At 29.1% G+C, this 19,347-nt stretch overlaps 2 protein-coding genes across 2 annotated transcripts; one reads left to right on the top strand and one right to left on the bottom strand.

The window, feature by feature from the left end:
- The first annotated feature begins 1,349 nt into the window (after positions 1 to 1,349).
- On the top strand, positions 1,350 to 12,025 carry LOC130452655 (glycerol-3-phosphate dehydrogenase [NAD(+)], cytoplasmic). Its single transcript, XM_056792019.1, has 8 exons — positions 1,350 to 1,578; positions 2,988 to 3,130; positions 3,296 to 3,473; positions 4,431 to 4,571; positions 6,887 to 7,141; positions 7,203 to 7,540; positions 9,725 to 9,817; positions 11,881 to 12,025. Exons 2-8 carry the CDS (start codon positions 3,072 to 3,074, stop codon positions 11,897 to 11,899), a joined length of 1,083 nt encoding a protein of 360 aa, XP_056647997.1. The 5' UTR covers positions 1,350 to 1,578; positions 2,988 to 3,071; the 3' UTR covers positions 11,900 to 12,025.
- Positions 12,026 to 13,034: 1,009 nt separating this feature from the next.
- On the bottom strand, positions 13,035 to 18,870 carry LOC130452632 (uncharacterized). The gene is made up of 7 exons (XM_056791987.1): positions 18,501 to 18,870; positions 18,225 to 18,386; positions 17,482 to 17,720; positions 16,277 to 17,348; positions 14,384 to 14,625; positions 13,669 to 13,935; positions 13,035 to 13,613 (listed from the first exon to the last, which is right to left on the bottom strand). Exons 1-7 carry the CDS (start codon positions 18,581 to 18,583, stop codon positions 13,240 to 13,242), a joined length of 2,439 nt encoding a protein of 812 aa, XP_056647965.1. The 5' UTR covers positions 18,584 to 18,870; the 3' UTR covers positions 13,035 to 13,239.
- Between the last annotated feature and the right edge of the window lie 477 nt (positions 18,871 to 19,347).

Genomic DNA, 19,347 nt, shown 5'->3' with positions numbered 1-19,347 from the left:
AGTGAAATTATACTATTGTACGAGAGAGAAACGGGCATTGGTTTACTATTTTTTATCTCTCTCTGCTACCCATTAAATTCAAAACTTCTTATATCCTCTTTTGCCCTTCCTAACGCTTGAAACTTCGACATAATTTCGATCCAATCAGAATAGAGTAGACCAGCTGTTCAAACAAGCTCCCTCTACTTCCTCGCTCACACTATTTTTAATATTTTTTCTATGATGCTTTTGTTATAGGTTATGTTTCTTCACGTTGAAAATAAATTTTCAATTAAATATTTATTATTACATATTACATCTTAACTCAGGTGTTTATGTTAGTTTATTATTTATTATGAGGGTCAACACGTATATAAATAAATAAATAACTTAACGTAACATTTAATATGAAACATTTACGTATCTAGTATTTATAATTTAATCTGAAACAGTAATTCCGCTCATTAACCTACAAATTATTCGGTTAAAACGGTTCCTAATTATTTTTTAATTAAAAAAATGTGTTATTCAAAGGTTTGGTATTTCGATGAAGTCGTGGTTGTATCTAATTAGTAATGCAAATTATTATCATTGGCCTAAGATATATAAAAAAGTATAATATCGAGATTTGATGATGTAATAGATGTAATATTGATAAAAAATATTTTTATTCAGTATAATATATATGTTTCCTGTAGAATCTATTTACAATGCAAAAAAAATTGTCGATCTTGACAATATAAATTCCTTGATCTATTTATATTTTTGACACGTGTTATATATTTGTACAAATAACGTCAAGGGTCGTATTTTGTATTACAGTAAACAATGTCTCAATGACCGATTCCCGGTACTTTTTTATGTCCATTGAAATGAATGTTGTTTCATTCAAAAACTTCCGTTATTTATTCATATAAGGTCATTAACAAATGTGTTTTCGATATTTTATTTTCCATTGTCCTTTCCAGTATGAAGTAAATCTAAAATAACACTTATTTTCCATTCAAGCATAATACATAGTAGCTCATACATATTTGACAATATGTACTAAATTTATTACTATATCTGTTTTAAATAGAATTGACCTACGTAATCAATTAGGTTTCAAAAGTTTTTTACAAATTTATATTATAAACATGTATTAATTATTAGAAATCTGATGTGCATAAATTAGAATAATTTAAATTCGTTGTACTACTTTCTACAAGTTTTTCATCCTCCTTAAAGAAAGTCAATATTAACCTAATAGATATGCAACTATTATTACACTTATGTATAAAATTTGTATATACAAGAAACGCTGAATTTACGTTTCATGGTCATTTTATTTAATTGTTTTTTTATATTATACGACAATAAACTAATTGACTATATTCTTTTGTTAGTTAATGAGAATGTAAAACGTTTTTAATATTCTGATAAATTGATGTGAATATATTAACGAGTTCTTTTATATGGAAAAATAGTATTTACACGTGTTGATAAGTATATTTATAATTTTCCTATCACGTGTAATATAGATAATTGGGAAAATATATATTTTAATTATATTTTTTGGTTAAAAATAGAGGTGGACGCGTTTATTTAATACCTTACCAGGTAAGTAGATTCTATAATCTCAATTATTTATATCTATGTATATAAAATGATTAAAATAATAATTCAAATGATACTAAATTGTATATACTTGGAAAAATCCACCTAATGTAAATATAAAATAAGCATTTGAATTTTCTTCAACTTTTTACTTCCTACACCTTTTTCGTGGTAATATATCTGTTATTATAATGCTACTTTGAACCGAATCATAAACTTGACTTTGTTTTGATTTGTCGTTACCGTTGACGTTTGCTTTTACAAAATTAAAAACATTAAAATGCAAAAGGGCATTCTTTAGGTTTGCTCTTGGTAGCTGCACTGGAACTGTACTGAACTGGACCAGTGCAGGCCAGTTCATGAGTGTATAGAATTAGTTCAATCGTATACAAAGAACGATATAGTGCAGAGAGCAATGGAGCATTTGTTGATTGTTGTATTTGAGATTATTTGATGTGTCTCAGGCCCCAATAATGGAAAACGACTTAGTCCTTTGTGATATTTTACATTCATCCGATGACGAAGATGTATTGCCACCGTTTCCAGATTACACTGTCTGAACTGACTCTAGACACAGTGAACTGGGTGAACTAGTTTTCTTGCACTGCTACTAAGAACAGCGACACTAGCACTGATTCTGATACAAAAAACGCTGCTTTAGTGTACACTTCTTGAACTCTTTGAATCTGTCAGTGCGACTACCAAAAACAAACCTATTGTTGCCGTTTGCGTTGGTGACTTCCAACATAAACAAAATTCATCTTTTCGTCGCCCGTTCGCAATAGAAAAGAGATATCTGTTTGTGTTTGTGACTTTGTCTAACGCTGCCGATAAAAAAACTGTCTATTTTCTATGATATTATCCATAAATACCGTATTACAAACAAAAACAACAAAAATATCAGGAAAACAAAAAGCAGTGCACAGTCAAATTTTTAGGTTAACGGCAGCAACGTCAAGTTTATGAATAGGTTAAATAGACGGCAAACGTCACCCGCGAACGGAAACGGCAAAAGGAAAGTCAAGTTTATGAATCGGCCTTAAAATCAAGATCAATTATCGTGAAAAAAAAATAAGCATTTCATATGTAGCAGTTCTTTTACTTGTTATTTTTATAGTTACAAAATAGCATTTCGCACCTTTAATAGACCAAATTGTAGGTTGGAAAATTCTTTATATATGGAATTTATTTTATATTTTTAAACGCAATGAAATGTAATAAAACTAATATTTGATTCAAACAGTGTCTTAGAATAAACGAGTTGAATTGTTAAATCAAGAATTGTATTATGTAATATAATTAAATATATCGCGCTCGCCTTCGAGTTAAAATAAAACGTTGGGGTTATCTCGATTGTACGTCATTTTCTGGTACAACGTAGGATGTTGATAAAAATTTTGAATTTAATTCAGAGAGCAAACAGACAGAGCAGTAGATTTCGACGCTCGGGGTGGGACGCAACGAATTTTTTCCCTTAACAATTAAACAAATCCAAAATGGCACAAAGGGAATGTAAACAACCGAAGAAGATATGTATAGTCGGCAGCGGTAACTGGTAAATATAAAATCGATCTTGTTAATTTGAAAATTTGATTAATAAAAATCCTAACCTCACTTATTAGGTAACAGATGCGGATTTTTGAAAAAAATTCTGTAAAAAACGTTTATAATTTATCATGGATACCCATATATTGATCAAATTGGTAATTTATATTTTTAGGGGTTCTGCTATAGCTAAAATTGTAGGGTATAATGCCCAAAGGTTGGATCACCTCGACAACGAGGTTACCATGTACGTATATGAGGAGATCGTTAACGGAAAGAAGTTAACAGAAATAATTAATGAAACACACGAAAACGTTAAATATCTACCGGGGCATAAGTTACCACCCAACGTAGTAAGTAAAGTTATTTTTTACTGATGATCTCAACTTTATTATACAGTAAAAGATATCGATAATTTCGTTAAGCCTCTTATCTTAAATCCTCATTAATTACGTGAGTTATATAAAATAACGTAGAAATTAAGACTTTTGCAGTGATAAATTTATTTCATTTGAATTATTTACAGATGTGTAATGAAATATGTTCATAAATCAAATTAGCTTCATTATCACTAAATTTTCGTATTTATTCACACGTTTTTACTGATTAACTTGTACTAGGAGTATTAAATCATTTTTTTCATGTTTATGAAAACAAAAGAATCAGTTTGGAATAATTTTCAATGTGATTCAAGGATTAATGATAGTGGAATAAAGGTTAACTTCGGAATGTTGTTGATTGTTTACACGAATCTTTCACTTGACCTTTAAATGCTTATTCCAAGCTTAAAATTGTAACCAAGGTCGCGGAAATTAATTTTTTTATCTCTTTTACTTCACTGATTTAAGTCAAGTTCAAAGTTTTATATTATCATTTATTTTATTTGAACTGTTACCTAATTATTGCGATAATTTTGATTAGTTAATATTAATAGCTTTCTAATTACTGCTTTGTAGGTAGTATTTTTGAAACCTCCCTTTGTCTATATATCTAATAGAGATCGACTCATTTCAAAGAATTCACATGAATTCGTGACAAATTATCTACTTAAACATTCTTCGAGAATCTATTTATCGTTTAGTGACAATACATTTAGTAAATCTCAAATAAACGAACAGAACCTTTTTTTAAATTGTTTTTTTTTGTCCCATAATTTTTATATTTGCATACAACCAAATTAACTTTGAAAATGATAGTTTTTTTGATCTTTTTTGTTTTTAATTGCATAGAAATAATTTTTTCACCTCAAATTTGGGGTACCTTCCTGTAAATGTTAGTTCTGGAACATTTTTTTTTAATTTATGGTTTAGGTGGCCATTCCGGATGTAGTTGATGCAGCTAAAGATGCAGATGTTTTGATATTTGTTGTACCACATCAATTTATCAGGACTTTATGTGCAACTCTTCTAGGAAAAATTAAACCAAATGCCGTAGGATTATCTCTAATAAAAGTAAGTAATTTACATAAAAAATTCACAGTTTTTTTGTCAAATTTACTTTTTTCAAAAGATTTTGGAAATAATGTACTTTGAACTATAATTTTTCATGATAAATTGTCCTGATTTTAGATAGAAACCTACAATCAGGACCATTCGTAAATTCGATTTTTTAAATGTTCTTCCTGTGAAAAATCGTCTTGATTCTAGGTATCTTTTCATAATTTCAAAAAATATCAAAAATGACTTCCCAAACTATATTTTAATTATTGACTTGTTTGTACACATCCAGAGGTCATTTATCAATAATTTCTCTTAGTTTTCACTTCTTAGCTTAGGCCTTTTTATATGTTTTGTTTGATAAATGGTCCTGATTTTGAGTTTACTTTCATACAAAATTATTATAAAAAAATAAACTGAAAATCGGGACGATTTATCAAGAAGAACATATGAAAAGGCTTAAGAAATGAAATGATGAAGAATAAGTAATTAAAATCGAGATTGGGGCGTTTGCCAACAAGTCAAATATTACATAATATGAAGCTTTCGATGTGTTCTGACAAGTCAAACAGCTCAATAAACTTTTTGGATGTGTACTAAGAAGTCGAATATTTGAAATCAAATTTGGGGTGTGTGCCAACAAGTCATATTTTGATAAAGATGGAAATAGGGAAATTTTTATGTTTTTGGCAATTTATTTTCTATTAAAAGAGACCTAAAATCAACATTTTTCCAAAAAAAAAACAAAAATATAGAAATATATATAGAAAATGTACAGATAAAGAAATTTTAATTTTTCTTCCAATGACTTTAGAAATACTATAATTTTAATTTTCTTTTTTTTTTTTAGATTGACTCTATAAATACTATAGAATAATCTTTCTCGATAAATTGTCTTAATTTAGGTCTCTTTTCATACAAAATTCGTTTTAAAAAAAAACCTAAAATCAAGAAAATTATTATTTTTCTAGTCAATGTAAAAAAATTTAAATTATAGTATTTCTAACCTAACCTAACCAAATTAATTCTAACAATTTTTTGTTTTCTTTGAAGAATCGTCTTGTTCTTAGGTCTTTTTTGATAAAAAATTAATTTTGAAAAACAGGTAAAAATTCACCCGTTTCGGTCCTTATTAAAATATGTCGTGTTAGCACACGTCCAAACATTGTTTTCGAGTATTTGACTTGTTTGCACACATACAGAGCTCATTTATTGAGAATTTCTTCAACTTTTTACCACTTAGAACTTTTTATATACTTTTCTTAATAAATATTTTTGATTTCAAGTCCCTTTCGAAAGAAAATTGTTTTAAAAAAATTTAAAATTGAGCTGTTTCGGTCTTTATTAAAACGTGACTTATTGACACACATCCTAAACTTGATTTTAAGTATTTGGTTTGTTTGCACACACCCAGAGCTCATTTATTGAGAATTGCCTTAATTTTTTACTTCTTAAAACTGTTTTATATACTTTTCTTAATAAAAATTTTTGATTTCAAGTCTCTTTCGAAAGAAAATTGATTTAAAAGAATTTAAAATTGAGCTGTTTCGGTCTTTATTAAAATATGACTTATTGGCACACTTGATTTTATAAATATGACTTGTTGGCACACGCCCAAATATTGTTTTCCAAGTATTTGACATTTATTGAAAATTTGTTCAACTTTATGCTTCTTAGACCTTTTTATATGTTTCTTTTCATAAATCGTCCTGATTTTGTATTAAAAGAGACCCAAAATCAGGACGTTTTAAAAGGAAAAGCATATGAAAGAGTCTAAAAAGTAAAAAATTGAAGGAAGAACGTCTTAATACATGAGCTCTGGATGTGAGCAAACAAGCTAAACATTTAAAATCAAGTTTTGGGATGTGTTCCAATAAGTCAAATGCTTGTAAAACAATTTATGGATGTGTAGCAACAAGGCATATTTTAATAAATACTGAAATAGGTTAATTTCGACCTGTTTTTTGAAATTAATTTTTTATCAAAAGAGACTTGAGAATAAGAAAAATATATAAAAAGGTTTAAGAAGCAAAAAGTTGAAGAAATTCTCAATAAATATGCTTTGGGTGTGTGTAAACAAAGCGAAATACTTAAAATCAAGTTCGGGATGTGTCCCAACAAGGCAAATACTTGGATAACAATCTTTGGGCGTGTGCCAAAAAGTCATATTTACAAAATCGAGTGTGGGATGTGTGCCAACAAGTCATATTTCAATAAAGACCGAAATAGGTCAATTTTTAACTTTCAATGACTCTAGAAATACTAAAATTTGAGTTTTTCTCCCAATGACTTTAGAAATACTATAAATCGTATGTTTTTTATCAATATAGGGTTTTGATCGTGCTAAAGGTGGTGGAATCGATTTAATTTCTCACATAATAACGAGAAATTTAAAAATCCCATGCTCGGTTCTTATGGGGGCGAATTTAGCAGGCGAAGTAGCCGATGAGAAATTCTGCGAAACCACCATAGGATGCAGCGACATCACCATAGGACCTCTATTAAGGGACATCATCCAAACGGATTACTTCAGAGTTGTCGTAGTCGACGACGAAGACACCGTAGAAATTTGCGGGGCCCTTAAGGTACACAACGATACCTAAATATATAAAAAAATATATCGGAATATATTTTTTTATATTTCAGAATATCGTCGCTTGTGGTGCTGGCTTCGTGGACGGTTTGGGACTAGGAGACAATACCAAAGCCGCCGTTATACGTTTGGGTCTAATGGAAATGGTTAAATTCGTCGACGTTTTTTATCCGGGCGGTAAATTGGGGACGTTTTTCGAAAGTTGCGGCATCGCCGATCTGATAACCACCTGTTACGGAGGGAGGAATCGTAAAGTGAGCGAAGCCTTCGTACGTACGGGCAAAAGTATCAAGGAATTGGAGGATGAGATGTTGAACGGACAGAAACTCCAAGGACCTTTTACCGCAGAAGAGGTTAATACCATGTTGAAAACTAAGCAGATGGAAGACAAGTAAGATTTCTATTTATTTAATATTCTTTTTGTTATTTGAATTTAACAAAAATCATCTCATTTTTTTATATTTCTTGAATTTTCAGATTTTTTTGAAAATTTGGCAACGCTGTTATGGTATTAATTATCAACGTAAACTTATTGTTTTTACATTTCTCGGTTTATCAGTCTTTTTCCGAAGTGTGGCAACGCTGCTCTAGTATTAATTATAAACGTCAAATCATTATTTTCACATTTTTTCAAGTACTACACTTTTTCCGAAGTCTGTATGGTATTAAATATCAACCTAAACTCATTGTTCTTGAATTTCTCGATTTATCAGACTAATTTTGAAGTCAGGCAACTCTGTTAGAGTATTGGATATCAACGCCAAGTCATTTTTATTTACATTTCTCGATTTATCAGACTATTTTGAAGTCTGGCAACGCTGTTGTGGTATTTTAATCAACGTAAACACATCGTTTTTGAATTTCCCGATTTATCAGACTATTTTTGAAGTCTGGCAACACTGACATGGTATTGAATATCAACCTAAACTCATTGCTTTTACATTTCCCAATTTATCAGACTATTTTTGAAGTCTGGCAACGCTTTTATGGTATTTTAATCAACTTAAACTCATTGTTTTTGAATTTCTTCAAGTATTCTTCTTTCTTCGAAGTCTGGCAACACTGTTATGGTATGAAATATCAACGCAAACTCATTGTAATTACATTTCTTCAAGTATTATACTTATATCGAAATTTGGGAACGTTTTTTTCGTTTTAAATATTAACGTGACCCGGTTTCAATACATTTATTCAAGCACCATCTCTTTTTTTTGAAGTTTGGCAACGTTTTCATGCTACGAAGTTACAAGGAAATCTCATTTTTTTTATATTTCCTATTTTACTGTACGTTTTCGAGATCTGGCAACGTTTTTATGGCATCAGATATCCACATAACCTCGTTGTTTTTACATTTCTTGAGTTACCTCACTTTTTTCGAATTCTGGCAACACTGTTATGGCATCAAATATCGACTTAAAATCATTTTTTTACATTTCTTCAGGTGCTTAACTTTTATCGAAGCTTGGCAACGTGTTTATCGTAATAAATATTGACAGGACCTTGTATTAATACTTGTATTCAAGCACCATCCTTTTTTTTTTGAAGTTTGGCAACGTTTATATGATACAAAGTTTCAAGGAAATATTTTCCGAGATCTGGCAACGTTTTTATGGTATCACATTTCACATAACCTCGTTGTTTTTACTCTTCTTGAGTTATTTTACTTTCCTAGAAGTTTGGCAACGCTCTTATGGTATTACTTATCAATTTAAAGTCATTGTTTTCAAATTTCTTCAAGTACTAAACTTTTATTTCAGTTTGACAACATTTTTATTGTAATAAGTATTGACATTACCCTGTTTCAATACATTTACTCAAGCACCATCATTTATTTGAAGTTTGGCAATGCTATTGTATTGTTTTCACATTTTCTCAAGTACTATGTTTTTGTGGAAGTTTGGCAACGTTTTTATGATAACAAATATCAACATAGCCTCGTTGCATTTACATTTTTTGACTTACCATACTTTCCTCGAAGTTTGGCAACTCTTTTATTGCAATAGATATTAACATAACATCATTTTTATTTCTTTTTTCAATCATTATATCATTTTTTAAAGTTTGGTAACGTTTTTGTGATATTAAATATCGAAGTATGTTTCCATATTTCCTCAACTACTAAACTTTTTTCGAAGTCTGGCAACGTTTTTTCTGTATTATAAAATTTTATGATAATAGATTTTCATACATTTTCCCAATTACCACATTTTCGAAATATGGCAATGTTTTTGTTTTTATATTAAATGTCAATGTAACCTCGTCGCTTTTTTTCAAGTATCAAAGTTTTTTCGACATATTGAGACCATTTCTATTGACTTCGAATATCAAAATTTATAGAAAAAGTCAATAAAAACAAAAAACTTTTTTTTGACAACGTTACCATATTTATACACCTGATTTAAATGTTCTAACTGCTTTCTGATGCTTCTAGATAAAGAATTAACATCATGTCCCGAAATTTCTAAAATAGCCGTTGCTATTAACAAAAACAGGACCGGAATGGCTCATACTACAATAATTATAAAATTTACTATTGTGTACATATATAGTATATAATTTTTTAATCGCTTTTCAGGTTTCCCCTATTTACTACAATATATAAAATATGCGATGGAAAACTTCCACCTTCAGAATTCATCAGTTGCATTAAGAATCACCCCGAGCACATGTAAGTGTGCGTTATCCCTAACGTTTTTTTTTTGTTATTGTTGAATTTTTGTCACTAAAATCGTTCGATACCTCTAATCCTCAAATACCTACACAAATATATATATATATATATATATATATATATATATATATATATATATATATATATATATTGTTAGATAAAATTGATAGAAAAAATCAAAAAAAAATTGACGCTAATTTTAACATCAATAAACTTTTTATTTCACGCGTCCGAACCGTGACGTGTGAACTAAGCTTAACATTATTGTCAGTAACAATATTTAACCGAACACAAAAAAATAGATGACTCTGGTTTCGACGTCAATTCATTTTTTATGTCACTCGTCCGAACCGTATCGTGTAAACTAAGCTTTACATTATTGTCTGTAGCAATTTTTGCAAAAAAATATAAATGACGCTAATTCAGTGTCAATAAACTAAGCTTAACATTGTGGTCAGTAACAATATTTCATCAAACAAAAAAATATATGATTCTGTTTTCGACGTTAATTAACTTTTTTATTTCACGGTATCGTGTGAACTAAGATTAACATTAATGTCGGTAGCAATATTTTAAAAAGTAGCGGTAGCTGTTTTCTTTATACATGGCTGCAATTTTACTCGAAAACAATAAATTTTGGGCCTACTATATTTAAATTACACTATAGTACCTGTCATGTTCTACTAGAAATGTAGAATAACCATTAGAAAAAAAAAGTATATATATATATATTGTCGAATGCATTTTTTTTGAAATTGAATATGTTATAATATTTGTAATTTCGATTATTTTAAAATTCTATACATAAAATAAAAGTACAATTTACTTGCTTTTGTTTCTTACCTGTCTTACCTTTCGTAATTCTTACCTGTCCTGTTATATTTAACTTATTCCTATGTGTTTTATTGTAGATAATTATCGTTTTATTTATTGATTTCGTGATTTCTAACACTTTCAACTTGTTTTTTCTTGATATTCTTTTACAAAAATTTAATTTCAACTTCATAATTTACTCATTTTTATAGATATTTTACAAAAAAATAGAAATGAGTTTCAATATCATTTAAACATCCCGCTTAAGAAAGCTAGAAATTTTTCTTGTACAATCTGGCAATACTTGAAGTCATCTGCCATTTAGTTTCGTTACAGTGTTTGAAGTATGGAGTGTACACTTCCAGTGCATCTCGGAACATAGATAAAAATTAATGTATTAATAGCTATAAGCTATCTTCACAATATTCAAAACCATTTCATAAAATTAGACATTATGAATCTTAGTCAGTTTAATTTCGAAAAATTCAACAGCAATTACGTGACATAAGAAAGAAATTAATTCTATGAACTTATATTTGTCAATGCTACTTTGACGTTGACAGTTGCATTATGACATTTAACAATTAAAAAAAAATTAAATTGACTATTATTGCTCCTAAAGCTACACGGTTTTATAATGTGAAAAAAATCATTTTTTTGACAATTTCAACATATACTGCTACACAAAAATAAGTTACTACAAACCAATAGAAAACATCAACTACAACGAAACTATGAAATTAAGTGTTTTATAAGGACAAAATTAATTTCCAAAATTTCGGTACAGCGAGTGTGTAAAACGTTTTAAATTATTTTTATAATCACAAGTTGTTATAAAACGTATCAAATAATTACAGTTTTTTGGTACAACACTAGGTTTATTAAAATTTGTTACATTTAAAACTTTCGTTTTCAGGTATGTACCGAAAATTATTACCTTCACCTGATATATTGATATTTGGTGTTATCCTGTTCCTAGTGAAATTCAAATTTTGTATTTACATTCATTTATACAATAAATTTATCATTTTATAGTGTCAAAATCGTTTTTTTTTTTCAAAAATTAAAGAAAAAACAAGTCATTTACTGTTGATTTAATAAAGATATGATTAGATATTAACACATTTATAATATATAATACGTTTTTATGTTGCTTTAATTAACTATTAAAAAAATCCGATTCTGTTGTAAAAATATTTTTATTTTCGACTTTTGCGATTTGAGTTTGAAAATATTTTTTATTGTAGGGTTAAAAGTACCAAATGAAGGGACCAAAAAAAACTTGAAGGTTTAATGTAGTTCTAATTTTATTATTTTAGTTATTTAAAATGTATGATTTAAATAAATCATATTGATTATTGAAATAAATCAATTTCCAAATCAAATCTGAAATCATAGTTTTTCATTGCTATATACAAAGTTATCAAAACATATTTCTATTATTTCCACAGAACCTTTATGCTCCTATCTGACCAAAAGTGTGTTTTCACATGTTTAAATCAATTACTTTTCACTTTTTTTATTTTTTGGTTCTATAAGACACTGTTCAGCCATGGTTCTATTTGTAATTAATTCTTCATTAATAGGTTTGTGGTACTATAAATTCCTATTATATGGTTTTATAGTACCTATAAGTTCCTTAAGGGACCTTTATATCCAGAAGAAGTTTCAGTACCCTAGGATGTGTTTTCTGGCCAATATTCCCTTATTAGTGGATTTTTTGGTACCTATACTGCTTATTTAGTCCCCTTGGAACACCTACTTCAATTCAATAGTTGAAGATTGAAATTTTTGATCATTTGAACTATATTAGAGATTTTGAGGTGCTTAATCTGTTCACAAAATTCCTTGAAGGGTCCTAACTCGTAGTTTCAGTGCCCTACAATGTATTTTCGTGTCAACATTCCCCTATTACTGGATTTGTGTTACTTATAATGCTTCTTTAGTAGTTATAGATTGTTTTTTTGAGTCATTTCAACATTGTTGTGATGCTTAAACTGTTAAGAAAGTTCATTGAAGGGCCTTAACTTGTAGTTTTAGTGCCCAAGGATGTGATTTTAATTCAATATTTCCTTTTTAGTAGGTTTGTAGTACCCACATTGCTTGTTAAGTACCTTCGGAAGCACTTACTTAATTTACATAAACTTTTTGTTGAAACTTTTCAGTAGCCCCTAATTGTATCAAATAGTGAATACATAGTTTCGCGTATTTTTCTATAAGATATTCTTTTACGAATGCTTGGTTGACATCTAGGAAGGAATTTGTGCAATATATTTCGTCCTTACACTTTTAACAATTAAATAAAATGCAGAATTTATGAAAAAAATTCTAATATTCTTCTAATATTAGGGTCATTATCAGTATTTGAAGATTCAGGAGATGCTACATAAAAAAAATCATCTTTTTATTCATATATTTAATATTTTATATATAAATTTGTATAAATATAAATCACACGAATTGCACTTCCATTAAATCATTTTTGAGTATATGAAAAAATTGAATAATTTAATAAAATTGATAATTTTTCAATTTTCGCACTTTGAAAAGTGACTTATATCCCTTAATATGTCAAATTTTAACATCGATATTATTTTAATTAAATATCACCCAGTACTTATATCGGCAGCGTATAATTGCCTTTCACCTTCAGTCAAGAATACCGTCAAAGCCTTATGTAACAAATATGTTCCGAGTAACCTCTTCTGCGTCCCCTGCCATGTAGACGCAATTCCGTAGAATTCCCCCTGTTTTTCGTTGGTCAAATTTTCCATTTTCAAGGCGCTTATCATCGTCGCTTCCCTGGTATATGCTTCCACGGGGATGATATTTTGGAAAACGTGAAGGCAGATTACGCCTCCGTTACTTTTCCAAATATCCAAAATAGTCTGGAGTTTCTTCTTGGGTACGTTCCTACTGCCACCTCGTCGCCATAAATTCACCGCTTCGTAGAGATGCGCATACGGGCGGGTTTTTTTACCTGAAACAATTTTTTCATTTCCACAACTGTCATAACCTAAAAATCAATTTCTCACCTTTTCCTATATAGAATATGGCCGATAAGAAGGTTTTCCATACTTCTTGAGGATCCATTGTATGCGCCCTACATGGTAAATCGTCCGTTTTTCTAGGATCTAACAGTAAATACGTGAAAGACGATTTACTGTGACCTTCGCGCCATTTTCTCGATGGTAATGGCGTACTGAACTCCTTCACCAACACTTCCTCTAATCGCCTATAAACTGAGAGATCTTGTTTCCACGTAGGGTCCCTCAAAGTTTTCTCCAATTCCGGGGAATACACTGCAATTTTTTTTAAATTCCTTTTCAAATTATTCGTTAATATTAAAGACAAAAACATTACAAAACATACGTATAAATAAATGTTAAACGTCAAAATATGTCCGATTACATTTAAACAACGTTGCCAGACTTCGAAATTTATACTAAAATCAACGAAATGAGTTGACATTATAACGAACATATCTCTATCTTTATTCACCGAACGTAATGAATGAGATGAAAAATGATTACATCTAAACAACGTTGCCAGACTTCGAAATTTATACTAATATCAACGAAACGAGTCGATATTGAGACGAATATATTTCTATCCTTATTTATCAAACGTTAATACAAAGAGATGAAAAATTGAAAGGAATAGACGGGGATATTATATTTGAACAATGTTGCCAGGCTTCGAAATTTATACTAAAATTAACGAAATGAGTTTGTATTAAAAGGAACGTACCTCTATTAATTATCAACTGTGGAGATTTTCCAACGGTTTTCTGTGGAGTTTTTTTCGCGGCATCCTTTTGTAGCCGGTACAATTTTTTTAAATATAACCTTTTAGTTGTTATGGTGATTGGACCCGGAGGGTCGTATCCTAATAATGTGAGTTCCCTTCTCAAGGTTACGGCATCGTAATCGAATGTTTCCGGTAGTGAACTCATTTTCGTTGAGAATGTTTTCACACTTTCGCCTTCATCGCTATGAAATTCACAAATATGAAAAATTCGAGGCGGATGTGACGCCACTCGTCATTTGTCATCTGGCAAGTGAGAAATGACGTCACAACCGTACGTAATTACTTTGGATTTGTCACAAAAATGTAAAATAATTTTTCGTGGATAAAGTTTTAACATCAAATGAAAGAAAGAAATTTGCACTTTTTCTTTTTTTTTACTATACATTCGAATTCGAATTTTTATTTGAAAAAATTATTGAAAAAAAAATTTGTTTATAACTTGTCTCAATTACCTCAAATAGAAATAGTTTTTTTTCTTTCGGAAAATGATAGTTAAAAATTTCATATGGAAAGAAATCTTTACTAAACTATTTATTTCTACTGATCCGAGAAGTAAACTTGGCAACAAAGCATCAATTTTATTATATTGTTAATGGCGGCGGAACGTAAACAACATATTTATGTCAATAAACGTGAATTTAAATGAAAAAGTGAAGAATAACAAAAAACGAATGATAAAAAAATAATTTAGGGAAAAAATAGTAATAGTTAACATTTATTTTTTTACTTGTACTATTTTGAATTGCTTATACGTTAAAAAAAGTGTTCAAATTGTCTGTGAGTGATAGAAAATAAAGAAGATACGAAGACAGCTGGACTTTCAGGTATTTATATTATTATCATTTGATTTTACAATGGTATACGAACGAGGTTTTAAAAATATACTTTATTCGAATTTTATAAATTCTGTAAATAATCTATAATTAATATCAAAATAAAAATAATAATTAACCTTTTCACTAAGTATCAACGTTAAGTTATAATAGATGCCATGTTTGAAAAATGCTTTGTTGTCACGTTTAACTACTCTTCAATTAGTCTTTTTTAATATATTAAATTTAACGATTTCTAAATATATAAATAGTATTTTGTTATAAATTTATTACAAGAAAAACGAAACAGCAAATACAAAATATCAACAAAAAACGAATTCATTGGTATTTATATATACATTATAAAGAAATTTGCATCTGAAATATTTATTTCTAATAATCCGTAAGTGAGCTTGGCAACAAAGCATCTATTTTATTATATCTATAATGGCCACGGAACGTAAACAACGTATTTATGTATATGAACGTGAATTTAAAGAATATGTGTGATAAAAAAACGATCTAGGAGAAAAGATAGTAATATATAATCTTTATTTTTACACCTGGATTATTTTGAATTGTTTATACATTAAAAAAGTGTTCAAGTTGTTTGTGAGTGATAGAAAAGAAGATAGAAATACAGCTGGACTTCGAGGTATTTATATTATTATAAATTGATTTTACAGTGGCATACAATTGAATTTTGATCTTAACTTGGTTTTAGAAATATTATTTTTTTAATTTGTGCAGATAACTTACAATTAATAATAAAATAAAAATGATACCTCATTCAATATTAGATTATCATTGCCACCATGATTAATAAACTAATTCAAATATTTAATCAATGCTTTGTTGCTAATTTTAATTCCACTTCAGATATAATCATGAATAATTCTTTTGTCAATAGAATTTTAGTTATACTAATTTCAATTATTCATATAAATAAAAAATTTATATAAATTTGGCATCATGTTATACGATTTCGACTACAATAATTCATGTTTTTAAAAATTCTTACCTGGTTATTTTTACCATTCGTTTCTCGTACAACGTGATCCCTTCGGATTTATCTTCGTATTTATAATATTCGGAAACTGTCACGAAACTCAATTCCGTACTTTCCTCGTCGTCCATTTTATTAACAACCGAATCATCCGAAGTTAATAAATTCGAATCGCCACTTATTGCCAATATATTTTTATTAAATACACTCGCATTTACACCGTTGCCAAGTGGATTCAAATTACTATCGTCCGAGAAAATTCTCGAATCGACATTTGTGGAACATGTCAGATATTCGTTACTACCATTTACACCATTGCCAAGCGAATTTAAATTATTATAATTCTCCGAAATTTTTGTATCGCCATTTTTAAAACACTGCAAATTTTCATTGCTGCCGTTCACAACGTTGCCAATTGAGTTTAAATTATTATAATTGAGGGAAACTTTCGATTCGAGGTTTTTGAAGCACGTCAAATTTTCAGCGTTGCCAAGTGTGTTTAAATTATCATAATTCGGGGAAACTTTTGATTCGAGGTTTTTGGAGCACGTCATGTACTTTACGCCGTTGCCAAGTGATTTTGATTCATTAAAGTTGGGGACAATTTTAAAATCGACGTTTTTGGAATTTATATTATCGAAATTGTTAATTAAGTGATCAGTCGAGGTTGTGAACGATAAAATTCCGCTTTCACCGGATATTTCTTTACAGCAGTTTCTAGTATCGGATTCGGCCGAATCAAAACCGCTCGACATTGCGACGTTTGTCTCGTCAATTTTCGTTTTTCTTCCGTACGAGTTTTTTGAAACGACAATTTTTTCGTCGTTTTCTGATTCGTCTAAAGAGCTGTCGTAAGGTAACCGCTTGTTTTTCTCTTCCTCTGACGTATCGCTAACATTTTTAACGAAAGTTTCACCCCCTCTACTATCGATGTGTGTTTCGAACCAATTTAGAACGTATTTGGTGGTGTCCGGTTTGGGTAAATGCCCCAAATCTTCCATAGTCTCACCTACATCAACTCTATTCTCTGATTTCAAAAGAACTCCGTATTCCCCTCTAGCGTAACCATTATTTACAATAATTTTATCTGAAAATAATGTTCAAATAGTCTAAATATAAATAAAAACGTATTAAGAGGTATAATATAGTAAAAACACATTTTACCAACTCAGAAAATTATATTTAGTTTGGGGAAATGTAAAAAATGAGGTTATACTCACCTAATCTATATTGACAACAGTTTTCTTGATCTTTATTGATTATATTATAATTATATGGTAAATAAGATCTAAGTAGATCCACGCAATCCTGCCAACTCTCCTTTATTGCATAATGAATGGGTGTCATTAAGTTTGAATCTCTATATTCCCCATCGCCCCCACAGTTTAATAGTATCCGTAGAATCTCCACTCTACCCCATGCTGCTGCTATGTGAACCGGGGTCAATCCATCGTCAGAACTGATAATTTTAATTTGAAAAAAAATCGGAAATTTTATAATTGAATATCTTCGGTCAGTCATAAAAAATCGATTTTTTTTTCATTTTTTCGGCGCATTTAAGACAAAATAGTACCGAAGTTTGAAAACAAAAATTTTGGTTAATAAAAAATCCAAAAATCATTAATTTGTCGCCAAAAACTGTGACTTATCATAAAATTTTTGTAATAATTGTACAAATTATGATATTCATTTGTTTCTTTATTCAAATTCTTTGTTTTTGTATGTATTCTTCAAAGTAAATTTCTATGTACAGTTTTCAAAGACAAATTTACGATTTTTCAATTCTTATTGTACAAAATTTTGATTTCAAAACTTTGTTTTCATTTTCATGTTGAATGCGTCGAAAAAAATATGAAAATATAAATTTTTCTATTTTTTATAACCAAAAAAGGGTGTACCCCACTTTCAAATATTGAATTAAGTAATTATTTGTCATTTTTATCGAAATTACATGATTATTTACCATACATTAGGATTTCCTCCATTTTGTAAAATCAGTTTAGTAACTTTCAGAGAAAAAGTTTCGTCATCACAACCAACAGCCAAATGGAAGGAAGAAATATTTTTTATCGGTAAAATAAGATTAGGATCAGCCTCTTTTTCACACAACAATAATTTTACGGCACTAGAAAATATATTTAAAAATGAGACAATAATTTATTCACACTTATCACATAATTTGTCTTTATAAAAAAAACCTCGTTCTATCCAAAAGGGAAAAAAAACAAAAAAAACTTACTTGAAATTATTATCGTCTATGGAGTCGTACAATAAAGACGCTAAATACACTTCACGCGAACTTTTACCTCGATACAGATTCATCCTATCATATTCTTTTTTTTTTTTTTGGAAAAAATCACTCGATAAAATTTATTTAATATCGAAAAAAATAAAAGAAAAATCAACTTGCATTCTCAACGAACGTTTATCAACAAATTGGTTATGTTTTTAAATCCAAATGTCAAACATGCAGATGCTACAAAACCGAGTGGGATTAAAATAAACAATCGACCAATTCAATATTCGTTATTAAACAACTCATTCGTATTGAATGTATAGCTGTAAAGCTGTTTAGTAACCTGCACAGGCGTATTCATTACCTGTATATATGTACAGAGTGTTCAAAATTCGTCTTCTAATAATATAAAATTACAGATTAATATATATAGTTGGTTTTTGCTTTAACTTTTACAATGTTGTCAGGTAGTTAAAAATCGGGATTCCGTAGAATAAAATTATATAATAATTGAAATCTGTCCTTTTGACCTCTAGTTATTCATTAATAAATCATTTAAGGTCAATCAGTTTTATTAGATAAAACGACTTCGGTGATATGAGGGCGGGAACCCACATCGTGAAGTATTTTTTAAATAATACATTGATAGAGTGATAAATATCAAACAAAACAAAATTTGACCTCATGGGTACCGATACATGCCTTTGTACAGTTCATTTGAAAATAAAAATGTTAATTGGTTAAAAAAAATTCAACATGTATAACATCCATAGATGAATAGCTACGTATAGAGAACTGTGTCAAATTAATAATAATGTAATAATATGTAATAATAGAACCATAAACATAG

The sequence above is a fragment of the Diorhabda sublineata genome, chromosome 1 (genome assembly GCF_026230105.1).
Source record: "Diorhabda sublineata isolate icDioSubl1.1 chromosome 1, icDioSubl1.1, whole genome shotgun sequence".
NCBI classification, from domain to species: Eukaryota; Metazoa; Arthropoda; class Insecta; order Coleoptera; family Chrysomelidae; genus Diorhabda; species Diorhabda sublineata.
This window is presented reverse-complemented; position numbering and strand designations above follow the sequence as displayed.